Below are 13,342 nucleotides of genomic sequence, written 5' to 3' on the forward strand. Positions count from 1 at the left end.
GGGGATAGTCGCTGGGCTAAATCCATTAAGCCTTAACATTTTTCAAGTTTCACTGAAACAAACCATATCTATTCATTCACATACTGTCTATGTCTGTTTCGGCTATACACTGGCAGAGTTGACTACTTGTAACAGAGCCCTTATGGCTCCCTAAGCCTAAAACATTTCTGTGTGGCCCCTTGCAGAGAAAATGTACCAACTACTGATATAATAAATAGGATGAAGTAGAAATCCATGAAATTTATGCTGATATAAAATGAACAAATAAATGGAAGAGAAAAAACAAGTTCCTTCTTGTAGTAGAATTCAAACTAGTAAATGTCTTAGAAAATACGGTCATTTAGCAGCAATCACAGTAAAGATCAATTATGACAAGTCATTGATGAACCAAAACCAGTAAGCAAAGGTTTGTTGAAGAACAGGATATTTACATAGTCTCAATGTATTTCTTCACCAAATACTTATTATTCCAAAAGAGAAAGCAGTAATTTTATAATGAAGAACCCTGGCAGACACCACATTAATCAAATGATCAAAGGCAACTTCTCCAGTAATAAGACAACTCCAAGTCATGTGCCTCTTGACGTGATAAATGTGACAGAATTGGTATGACTTCTATGTGATTCCAATCAAAAATGAAAAACCTGGATCATCATGAGCAAATATCAAACAAATCCAAATTAGGAGACATTCTAAAAAGTAATTTGTCTGTATTCTTCAAAAATATCAAGGTCATGGAAGACAAAGAAATACTAAAAAAAAATCATTCTATATTGAAGAATATTAAAGTGACAAGGCAACTAAATGCAATATACAATCCTCGGCTGGGATTCAGAGAGAAAAAAAAGATTTTTTTTTTTTCTGGAAAGGATATTATTGGAATAATTGGTGAAATTTAATGCAATCTTTGGATTAGATGATCCATGTATTAATGTTAATTACTTGATTTTAATGGTTGCCCTTGGTTATCTAAGACTATGCCTTTTAGGAAATAAACAGTAAAATATTTAAGGTAATATGGTATCACATCTACAATTTATTCTCAATTTATTCAGATAAAAATATGTGCATGTATATATGACTATATATACATGATAAAGTGTATGTGGTAAAATATAAAATACTGGGAATCATGGCGGGGGTTATGATAATTCTTTGTATAACTCTTGCAACTTTCTGTAAATTAGAAATTAGTTTTCTGAAGCAGAAATTAATAAGTATGAATATATGATTTGTTTGGGGTAAAGAAAACTCTATCAGAGTGTAGTGTTTGAGAAGGGCTCTGAGTCACAAAGACATGATTCAAATTTTAGTTCTGTTACTTTGTACCAACTTTGTTTCCTAACCTACAAAATAACAGTGATACTGACAGCAAAGTTATATAGTCCAATGTGTGTGTAAACATGCCTATGCATATATAATTACATTATATAGAAATGATTAAACAAAATTAACAGGATGCTTAGCGTAGATTCAAACTCATGGTGAACATTCAGTAAATTTTAGGCATTATCAAGATTAAAAGCAATAGAAAAAGCCATGAATGACAGAATTATATATAAGAGATTGCATGCAAATAACACAATTTTTAAAGTCCTGTCAATAAAAGACATAAGCTAATAAATGAAAATTAAAATAGTGAAATGTTATTTTGCCTTATTAAAAAGATTTTTACAAAACAATAATTTTCAACGCTATTGTTAGTATGCTGAGAAAAGCACTCTCACATACAACACAGTAATTAGTCTCAGTAATTTTAAACAAATCAAAAATGGAAGTAAATGATTATATACAAAGGAATAGATCACTGCGTTATTTATTGAATCAAAATTTTAGAAACTTGTAAATGGTACATTCTTTTAGATTACTATGTAGAGTCAAGACGATAACAAAAAAAATCAAGAAAATCTCAATTCTGTAAAAGAGTTTAAATATTTCACACATTTAATGCAATGAAAATTAGTGGAAAAACATACACAATAAGAACATAACAGTTCTTATTCCTGGGGTTGGGTTATGAATAATATTTTTCTTCTATATCATTTTATTTTCTATGATGAGTATGCATTTTTACATAATTAGGAAAATTGGCAATATTTTTTATTTTTATTTTTTCAAAGATTTTATTTATTTTATTCTAGAGAAAAAGAAAGTGCGCACACACATGTGCATGCACACGAGCTGGGAGAGAGGCACAGAGAGAAGGAGAGAATCCCAAGCAGACTCCGCGCTGAGCATGGAGCCAGAGGTGGGGTCCAATCTCAAGACCCCAGACCACAACCTGAGCTGAAACCAAGAGACCTATGCTCAACTGACTGAGCCACCCAGGTGCCCTGGCAATATTTTTTAAGCAACAAAATGAAGTATTAAATTACTTTCTACTATACTTAGAATAAAGGGTGAAGTTTGGGGAAAAAATATAAAGAAAGGTAACTATCTCAAAGGTTTGAAACAATTGTATTAGAACACACTGGCCATGATCAACTTTATCTGATTTTTTTTTTCTTCTTTCATCTTTATCTTTTAATTTTATTTTATTATGTCGTTAGTCACCATACATCATTAGTTTTTGATGCAGTGTTCCATGATTCATTGCTTTCATATAACACCCAGGGCTCCACGCAACCCATGCCCTCTTTAATACCCATCACCAGGCTGACCCATTCCCCCACCACCCTCCCCTCTAGAACCCTCAGTTTGTTTCTCAGAGTCCATAGTCTCTCATGGTTCATCTCCCCCTCCGATTTCCCCCCCTTCATTTGTCCCTTCCTTCTCCTAATGTCCTCCATGCTATTCCTCATGTTCCACAAATAAGTGAAACCATATGATAATTGACTTTCTCTGCTTGACTTCTTTCACTTAGCACTTCATCTGATTTTTAATATTATGAATATATTTTCCTGAGCCACAACAAGCATATAGGCTAAAAGGCAGAATTTTATTCTTACCTTCCTTCATTCCAAAAATAACTTAGTATTTCAGAACTATAAACTTCTCTACCACAAAAACTTCTCAATATAACAAGGCTACTATATAAGAAAGATAATAGTTCAGTGATATTTCCTATAACAATACTCAGGATATAAAACAGTAGTAGTACAATGAATGTAGTGGTAGTGTTGTACTTACCTAATCCTTTAGGTGTAATGCCGCTACTGTCAGCAGGATTAATGACCCAGTAGTAATATTTTAATGTGTGCATTAGCTGTAATACTGTTCCTACTCTGCGTATGGTGGTGTAAATGGTAGCAGTTCCAATAAATTCAGCAGACAAGTAAGTGTACAGGGAAAGCTGAACCTAATACAGAATATTAACAGAGCGTTAAATTTTAAATGCCTCAAGTGTTTATATTATTAATATATATTCTAATTTAAATGCAAATTAGTAAAGATGAAGAAAGAACCATTTATTATGAGGTTAAAAATAACTATTTATTAAATATTATTTATATTTTTAAAAGAAAATAATCCATAGCCAACACATTCTAATAAAACTTATTTTAATAAAGGTAATCTGTAGCTATTAACAATGAAATAATTTTAAATGAGTTAATTGATCAAAAGTAACTGACAGGTAGAGCAAATTATTTAAAAAGTTATCTAGACTAAAGCCCTTTATCAAAGTACATTTCAGCAGCTCAGAAGAACAGAACTAACATTAGTCAGCTATATCATATTTGGGAAAAATATACACAGTCTTATATCCTAAAAGTTCACATAATTCCAAATTTTCTTAACCCATTGCCACAGTATCAGAATCTAACGCTATAAGTAGATGACAAGTCAAACATCTTGCTTAAAAAGTGAACAAAGTTTGAGTTTAGCACCACAATTAACATGCTAAACAATAATAGAAGTCAGACCCTATATAATTTAACCAAAGTTATGTGGAAAATTTGAGAACTGTAAAAGGCAGCTCACATTTATGAAGGATGTCCCTCATTACTGATTTTAAATTTAGGTATGCAAAATAATAAAAATTTTATGTTAATATATAAAAAACAATGTATATATTTATTTTAAAACAAATAATATTTACAATCATGATATAAACTCTATATTCACAATATAAGCAGTTTTACAGTCACAATGATTATAATTATCATTATATAATTAGTTACCTATTATTTTCTCTTTTCTTAGTCTTAATAATCAGTGTACCAAATCCCTTCTTGGAAAGATATGAATCACAACTACTAACTTCAGAATGCAGTTATTATATCAAGCTTAAATTACAGTTTCATTTATTTTAATATTTACATATTTAATATTTTGATTGCTGATTCTGGTAATAAAACTGTTTCAGGTTGACTATAAAATATGCTGAAAAAAATCCAAATGCTTTCTACTGCATAGTTTAGATCCATAACTATAATTTATTAACATTACACTAAAATAAAATGAATGAGAATGAAATTTATACCTTTGCAGGTGTATGTATCCAGATGGCTGGGTTGAATAAAATGTGATCACAAAGCTGCTTTAGCAAAGGTGCTCCATGAGATAAACCATCAAGGTATTTTGCAAAGGATAAAAATTGCTCCAGGACAGCTCTAGTTATATGAACTCTTGATGACTAAAGAAAAAGAAAAGATTATCAAGCTAAAAATATCCAGAATATCAAATTTTAAGATTGCTGACTTACAATAATTATGTATGAATTTTTCAAATGCCATACCTAATAATTTAAATATAGAACTATATATTTCCTTTGCTATCCAAAATTTAATTATATTCAGAAACGTAAAATTTTAAGGTAATTTTCTGAATGACAGTTTGTTACCTGAAGCCCTTTCCAGAACATCAGGTTAAATAATGCCACTTTCAAAGCAAACTAAAGAAATAAAATAAGTTATGAATAAAAAATGGTTTCAACCTATTTTTCTATAAATTGACTAAAGAAGAGATCTCAAAGGAAATTTTAATGGAATAAAATTAATTATCATGAGCACACACACACACACAAGATACTGCGAAAGAGAAGTGCTTTCCCGAGATCCAAACCAACGGGCAAATAAATTGACTCCACCATTCCACTGAATCCTTTCTTTATATAAAGTCACAAATGAGTTGCACATGGGCAAATGGCATGCATCTTACTCAGCATAAACCTTTCAACCTAGCCATGGTATATGAAAAGCAAATCTCACTTTCCTGGAAGTACTGTCCCTTTTGGCTTTCATGACCCTCAGATTACTACTCCCCAATGCCCTTTGCTTAAAAGATGGGAACAGCTGAAACTTATTTATTTGGCTTTTTTCCATAAAATCATTCTCTCTAGATGATATCTTATGCTTCCACAGCTTCATAGAACAATATCTCTATGCTAAACCTCCCATCAAGATTTTCAACTGCCATCACCAATACATAACCTACTACCAATGCTATTTAGATAAATGACAGACCTTCCAAAATTCAAACCAAACCTTGAAGCCGCATTGTATAATACAGTAGCCCCTAGTCATGTGTAGCTACTGAGCCCTTGAAATGTGGCTAGTCCTAGGTGATAAATGTTATAAATATGTATAGACAGGATTTTGAAGATTTAGAATAAAAAATAATGCAAAATATCTCTTATAATTTTTAATTGAGTATATGTTGAAGTGATAAAATTTAGGATATACAAGGTTAAATAATATACATTATTAAAATTAATTTCACTGGCTATGTTTTACTAGAAATTTCTAAATAACAAACTGAGGGTTGCTGGAGTGGTGGGGGGTGGGAGGGATGGGGCGGCTGGGCGATAGACATTGGGAAGGGTATGTGGTATGGTAAGCACTGTGAATTGTGCAAGACTGTTGAATCACAGACTTGTACCTCTGAAACAAATAATACATTATATGTTAAAGAAGAAGAAGATAGTAGGAAGGGAAAAACGAAGGGGGGGAATGGGAGGGGGACGCGAACCATGAGAGACTATGGACTCTGAGAAACAAACTGAGGGTTCTAGAGGGAAGAGCGTGGCGGGATAGGTTAGCCTGGTGATGGGTATTAAGGAGGGCACGTATTGAATGGAGCACTGGGTGTTATACGCAAACAATGAATCATGGAACACTACATCAAAAACTAATGATGTAATGTATGGTGATTAACATAACATAATAAAATAAAATAAATTACATATGAGGCTTGCATTATATTTTGACTGGAAAATACCACCTTAAGAGTATAATTTCAGATGAAAATATTATAGAGGAAATACTGTTCTTTAAAAGCCAATAATCTAAGTCAAATGTCAAAAATATATCTTACTATACAAATCTTTTCTTCCTCATCTAGTGATCCTTTTTGATCCTCCCTAGGATAAAGAACCACCTACCACTCAACCCCAGAGCACATGTCACATCACATCTTTCTCTCCATTATCCACTGACTGAAGTCCAAGTATCATTATGGGATAGTTTAGGTCTAAAGACAATTTAGTCTTAGCAATTGTCTTAGCAATTTTACTTCCCATATGGTCTACTTAACAAGGGCAGCTCAATAACTTTGACATAAGCATGCCATGCATTTCACACTTTTACACAAGGGGCCACAAACTCATATGATTACAATATTCAAATAGTTAACAATGTATGCATTTAGGGTAGGAGACAATAATGAGTAGTGAGAACTGCCCAAGGTACCTAAAGGAAATAAAATTCATTACTAGAAAACTTTTCATTGAGCCAAACAAAATATTTATTTGGGTCAATTCTGCCTACACAACATCAGTTTGCTTCATCTGCTTTCTCTACGAGGTTCCCTCAACTTGTAAAACCCTTGCATCCATTTCCTTTACTTAAAGGCAGATTCAGTACTTTTCATTTAGTCATATACAGGGTACTTACTATTCGCCAGGGACGCTCCTTGAAACTGTGGAAAGAACAGTTAACAAAACTGAAGAAGCCCTGCCCTCACAGAACTTAAATTCTAAGGGAGGAGAAGACAGGGACATATAATAACATAAAAAAGTAAAATATGTAACAAGACATGTATCATATGACCTCACTGATATGAGGAATTCTTAATCTCAGGGAACAAACTGAGGGTTGCTGGAGTGGTGGGGGGGTAGGAGGGATGGGTGGCTGGGTGATAGACAGTGGGGAGGGTATGTGCTATGGTGAGCACTGTGAATTGTGCAAGACTGTTGAATCATCACAGATCTGTACCTCTGAAACAAATAATGCAATATATGTTAAGAAAAAGAAAAAAGAAGAAGATAGCAGGAGGGGAAGAATGAAGGGGAGTAAATCGGAGGGGGAGACGAACCATGAGAGACGATGGACTCTGAAAAACAAACTGAGGGTTCTAGAGGGGAGGGGGTGGGGGGATGGGTTAGCCTGGTGATGGGTATTAAAGAGGGCACGTTCTGCGTGGAGCACTGGGTGTTATGCACAAACAATGAATCATGGAACACTACATCAAAAACTAATGATGCAGTGTATGGTGATTAACATAACAATAAAAAGTTAAAGGATTGTATCACCTAAAAAAATAAATAAATAAAAAATAAAAAAAAATTAAATTGTCATGTGTTTATAAAGAATACTAAAGCAATATAAAATCAGATTGGCCATTATGAACATATTCATTTGAGGAAGTAATTCATATTTTGAAAACAAGTTTTTAACTTGCTCTGTGTTATAAAAAGATACGCTGGAAGCATCACATGAGGCCTTCCTTCCACATTACTAAAAAAAAAGTGTCAGTTTTTTTTATAGCAATTAAGCTCCTGGGTGGTAGTTTTTATTCTAAAATTGATCTTTAGGAAATATCTTTCTAAACTTGTGGTTTTTTATTGGTCTACTCAAAAATCCTACCAGGCAGAAAATGAAAGTTCCCTTCAATAGCATGTTACCTTTACCACTAAGTAGTATTTCTTCCTTCTGCCTTGCATTACTGTTAATTATTCATATATCTTTCTTTCCTGTAATAAAAGAAGATACTATCTTATTCATCTTTTTTTTCTGTCTGGTACCTGCCATAATCCTCAGCAGATGTTTAACTGAATTCATGTCAAATTCAAGAACAGAGTAAGAATAGAACAGATAAGACAACACATAGATTAAGAGAAGATAAAAGAAGATATCCAACTCTGTTTTAATGTGTTTAGTTTGAATGATTGCTTTAAAATATTTTTTATTTTTATATTTGCTTTCATTTCTCAAGTAAAGGGATTTTAAAAACAGTTATACTTGTATAATTGATAGTTACAAATCTGTAAAATGCATGCTCTGAAATTTAAACTAAATATTACTTTTGTGTGATGACTGAAGTCATAATCTGTACAATAAGTGCTATATGAATTGTGATGGAACATATCTGGAAATAGAATTTCAGAAGCTAGGAAAAAACAATTGTAACATCCACTCCAGAAGTAACTAAATCAAATAGGAGCAATGAATGTTATAGGGAAAAGTTGCTATTCGGTAAAAAGAGGTCTTTCTCACACTTAGAGCAGCCCACAGTGGAATGGACCACCAGAAATGTTCATTTTTATTGCAGAAACCATTCTCTATATATAAAACATACATTATATTATCAAGTAAATTGTGGGAAATAATTAGTAGAGGTACATCATAAATCCTCAACATCCATTTTACTCTTTCCAGGACACCAAAATTGAACTCCAAAAGCCTAATCCAATATGAATCACTTATGTGTTGCTCTTGTGTGGGGGAGACAGGTAGACAGTGATTCATCAAAATTTTCATGGCAGCAAATAATTCAAAGTAGGTCAAGACCTAACCTGAGCAATCAAATTGGAGGGAAGGATGTTGTCCAGTAATTGGGAGAACGGAGCTCTTCTGTCTACCCCCCACCTGGATGTGAAAGCCTATAGCACTAAGTCAACCTGGCAACCTTCTTAGGACCACAAAGGATAGTAGCTATAGCGGCAAATAAAATCATGTGTCTAGGAGGCAGAGTCTAGGAGGCAGAACAGACATACAGAAAAACCCTGGGTCCTTGATGACATAATTGAGACTCAGACACCCAAACCCTAAAGCCCACATTAATGGACATGTTTTACTGGCCATACTGCTCTACTCCCCAACTTTCCCCATCCTATTTCTGTGCTTGGGAAGCTCCCCTGGCTATTGGCTTCCTTTGGGTTTGACTAGTTACAGACACCAGCAGGAAATTAAAGGACAGGAAGAAAATGAAGTTGGGGGGACTCTGGTTTCACCCCTTCAGGCCAATACACTATATTCTTTTACTGAAGACCATACTGTAGTCAGGTACAATTTCTCCTAGAACTACAATAACTTTCTTTTTGAGTTATGATAAATACTCAACTCTTCTCACCTCTGCAAACCTTCCTGATTTCCCTTAACAATGCTCACAATTTTTTTAAGAGCCTTGCATTAAACTCTTTTCAATAACCAAGTTTGAGTGTGCTATATGTTTCCCACCTAGCAAGCATATTTCCTAAATGTTTAAGCTACTTTGATTCAATTTTTTTAAATTAACACCAACCAAAAATATTGACTACATCAGACAACCTCTAAGTTTCCTTCAAACTCATATTTTGGCAAAACAAAACAAAACAAAGTACCTCAAAAGTTGTTCATGAGATAGTCTAAATGTGATGAATAAGAAAGCCTCTTAACATTAGACTACCTTCCTTGATAACTAAGTTATACCTTCTCAGACAAGGAGATAAAGCTAAGTGACAGTTAACCATTAGCTTTTATTTGTTGATGATAAAATAAAAATGGAACCTTTATTATCTATACTATTCACCCAGCAATTGATGTTTAAAAATAAAAGTGTGAATATTCATCTGGGAAGGTGAAAAACATATTCTTTGAGGTAATCAGATAAGCATGCAAATGCTTTTTCACTTATTCAATTAAATCCAACAAATATTTATTAAGGCTGGCACTCTTTCTTTAGATGCTGAAGACATAGCAATAAGGTGAGAATAAAAAAGATACTGTCCCTGCTTTCATGAAGCTGAAGCTTACATTCCAGTGAAAAGAGGCAGAAAATAAACAGGTAAAAAAGAAGTTAGAATTGTGTTGTAAAAAATGAGCAGAGTAGGGAGATAGTGATGGTTATGGAAGAAGGGGTACTATTCTATTTAGAGTGATAAGAGAAGACTTCTCTGATAAGGTGTCATAAGCAAAATCCTAAATGAAGTGTAGAATTAAGCCATATTGGATACCTACAGAAAGAATGATGAAAGCAATGGGAAAAGGCAAACGTCCTGAGATGGAGTCATGCTTATCACTTTAGTTTTTAAGGGAAAGGCGAAGAGGCCTTTGCATGGCCAGTGTGTCTGCAACAGAGACAGTAAGGAGGAGGACAGTAAGAGATGACATCAAAGGTAAGAGAATTGTGAGTTTACTCTGGAAGGATGGAGCAGTGAGATCTGATACATCGTGGGAAGACTAGTCTGACTGCAAGTGAAAAACAGATTGTGGATAACCAATAGTGAAAGGGGATGATTGTTTGAAATAAGATGCTATCAATGTGACACAGAAAGGAGTAAGGTAGTAAGTAGGAAGCAGTCATTCATTCTGGGTATGTCTTGATACCAAGACAACATAATTAGCAGGATATGGATTTAGTGTGTGAAAAGAGTCAAAAAGGATTAACATTTTTGGTCTGAAGTACTTGGTGAATGGCAATGCTATTAAGTAAGAGAAAATTGAGGGATGAAAGATTTGAGAGGAAAATCAGTCTTTAACATTTAGAAAGAAGAGGAGGCACTAGTAGGAGGGAATAAAACAGGAAACCAAGGTAGTAGGAAGAAAAAGAAAAATACTGTCACAAAATACAACTGAAGAAAGCATTTCAAGAGGGAAAAACTTTCACAACTGAACGTTAACAGGCCAAATAAGATGAAAACTGAGAACCTTAAAATGTAAGACTATAAGACTACTGGTGACACTGACATGAGCCATTTTAAGGAAAAAAGGCTGATTGGAATAAGGATAGATCTAAGACTAAATAGGATTCCAGGAATATAAGGGTGGTTTAACACATCAAATTCAATTATATGTAGTTCACTAAACTAAGAAAAATTTGAAGAAACCTCATTAATTATCTCAAGTAATACAGAAAAAGTGTTTGATAAAACTCAGCACCTGTTTATGATAAAACTCTAAGCAAACTTGTAGTAGACAGTTTCTTAATTTGATTTAAAAATCTACTAAAAGTAATCTACAGCATATGCCATACTTAGTGGCTAATTACTGGAAGCTTTGCACATGATATGTGGAATAAGATAGGGATGCTCACTATTACAACTTCTGTTCAGCGCTATACTGGAAGTCTTAGTGGAATATCAAGGGAAAAAACATAAAAAGAATAAATATTGGAAAGGAAAAAATAAAACTGCCATTCTCCGATAATGAGATTTTCTACAAAGAAATGTTTTTGAAAAATCAACAAACTACTAGAATTAATAGAAGAAGAGTAATATTGGTATTGGTATATAAAAGGTCAGTATAAACACCAATTATATTTCTATGTTTCCATGACAAATTAAAAAAACCTAACATTTGAAAAACCTCGTTATCTAGAAACAAATTTAGCAAAAAGACTGAAAATTTTCTATATAGAAAACTACAAAAGAGACCTAACTAAATAGAAGGACATACTAAATGTATGAATTGGAAGGTTCGATATCAATATCAGTATAATATAATACAATGAAAGATATCAATACAATGAAAATACTAGCATTTTTGGTGGAAATTGACAAGCACACGTGTATTAATGCCAAAACCCAAGAACAGCCAAAGCAATCTTGAAGAAGAATAAGACTAGATGACACACTATGAGATATCAAAATATACTAAAAAGGCATATAAATTAAGATAGTGTTGTACTGCCTCAAAGAGAAAAACCCACAATAGATCAATTCTGGAAATGATCCCATTTATACATGGTTATCGAATTTATGGCAAATATCAAATTGTGATGCAGTGGGAAGTTATCTTCAATAAACAGTACCAGGCCAGCTAGCTACATATTTGAGGGTTAAAAAAGAACTTTGAGACCCTTATGCCTCATGCCATATACAAAATCCAATTCCAGATGGATTGTAAATCTAAATGTGAAAGGTAAAATTTTGTTTTAGGGAAGAAAACATAGAACAGTTTCGTGGCATTGGGATACATTAGGATCTAAAATGGGATAATCATAGAAAATGAAATGGTGACCTATATTAAAATTAAGGACTTCCATTCATCAAAAAGGTCATTAAGAGAATAAAAAAACAGGCCACAGAGGAAGTGATACATATCCAACAAAGTTCTCATATCTGTGATATGAACAGAATTTCCACAAATCAATAAGAAAATGATAGACAATTCAAATGAAGAAGGGCAAACACTTTGAACAGGTATTTACCAAAAGAGGGTAACTACTAAAAGATAATAAATGTATGAAATGTTCAACTTAATTTGTCATCAATGAAATGTAAATTAAAACATGATCTACAGAATGTAAGACTATCTTTGCAAATCATATTATCAAATGAAGATTAGTATACAGAATAAAAAATTGCTACAATTCAATAATGAAAAGAAAATATCACAATTTTTTTAATGGGCAAAATTTCTAAACAGACATTTCTCCAAAGAAAATATACAAATAGCCAATAAGCACATGAAAAGATACTCAACATGATTAGACAGAATTATAAATAAAAAATGATATGCCATTTCACACCCACTAGGATAAGCCAGAATAAAAAAGACAATTGACAAATGTTGGCAAGGATGTGAAAAAATTAGAAACCTAATACACTGCTGACGAAAATGTAAAATAGTGGAGCCACTTTGGAAAACAGTTTGGCAGTGTCTCAACTGGTTAAACATAGAATTACGGTAGGACCCAGAGCAAAGCAATTCATAGATAGGTATCTACCGAAGAAGAAAAAATATACGTCCACACAAAAACTTGTACATGAACATTCATAGAAGCATTACTCATAACACCCAAGGTGAAAAAATCACAAATGTCTATTGACATCTGGATAAACAAAATGTGTTATGTACATACAATGGAATACTTTTCAGCCATTAAAAGGAACAAAGTACTGATATATGCTACCACATGGATGAAATCTTGTACACATTATGGTATATGAAATAAGATGTAAAAACACAAATATATTATCTCATTTATATGAAATATCTAGAGTACACCAAATCAGAGTGAAAAGTAGATTTCAGGTTGCCTAGGAGTGGGGGTCTTGAAAGGAAATTGAACAAACTGGCAAAAGACATGAAAAATTACTCCACAAAAGAGAAAAAGTGGATGTACTATAAATACATATGAAAATATGTCCAATCTTATTCTAATTTTCCAAAAATGCAAATTAAAACCAAAATGAGATAAT

The 13,342-nt window shown here is 33.0% G+C and overlaps 1 protein-coding gene across 14 annotated transcripts in view; it reads right to left on the reverse strand.

The window, feature by feature from the left end:
- Positions 1 to 13,342, reverse strand: part of NBEA (neurobeachin) — a 680,715-nt gene that overhangs the window by 506,648 nt on the left and 160,725 nt on the right. For all 14 annotated transcript variants that reach the window (XM_027588285.2, XM_027588293.2, XM_027588287.2 and 11 more), the window contains exons 12-13: positions 4,424 to 4,576; positions 3,130 to 3,298 (exon numbers count right to left, since the gene is read on the reverse strand). In XM_027588285.2, the coding sequence (XP_027444086.1) occupies positions 3,130 to 3,298; positions 4,424 to 4,576 (322 nt within the window). The remainder of the gene's footprint in view (positions 1 to 3,129; positions 3,299 to 4,423; positions 4,577 to 13,342) is intronic.

Source organism: Zalophus californianus, chromosome 3, assembly GCF_009762305.2.
Source record: "Zalophus californianus isolate mZalCal1 chromosome 3, mZalCal1.pri.v2, whole genome shotgun sequence".
In the NCBI taxonomy this organism is placed as follows: Eukaryota; Metazoa; Chordata; class Mammalia; order Carnivora; family Otariidae; genus Zalophus; species Zalophus californianus.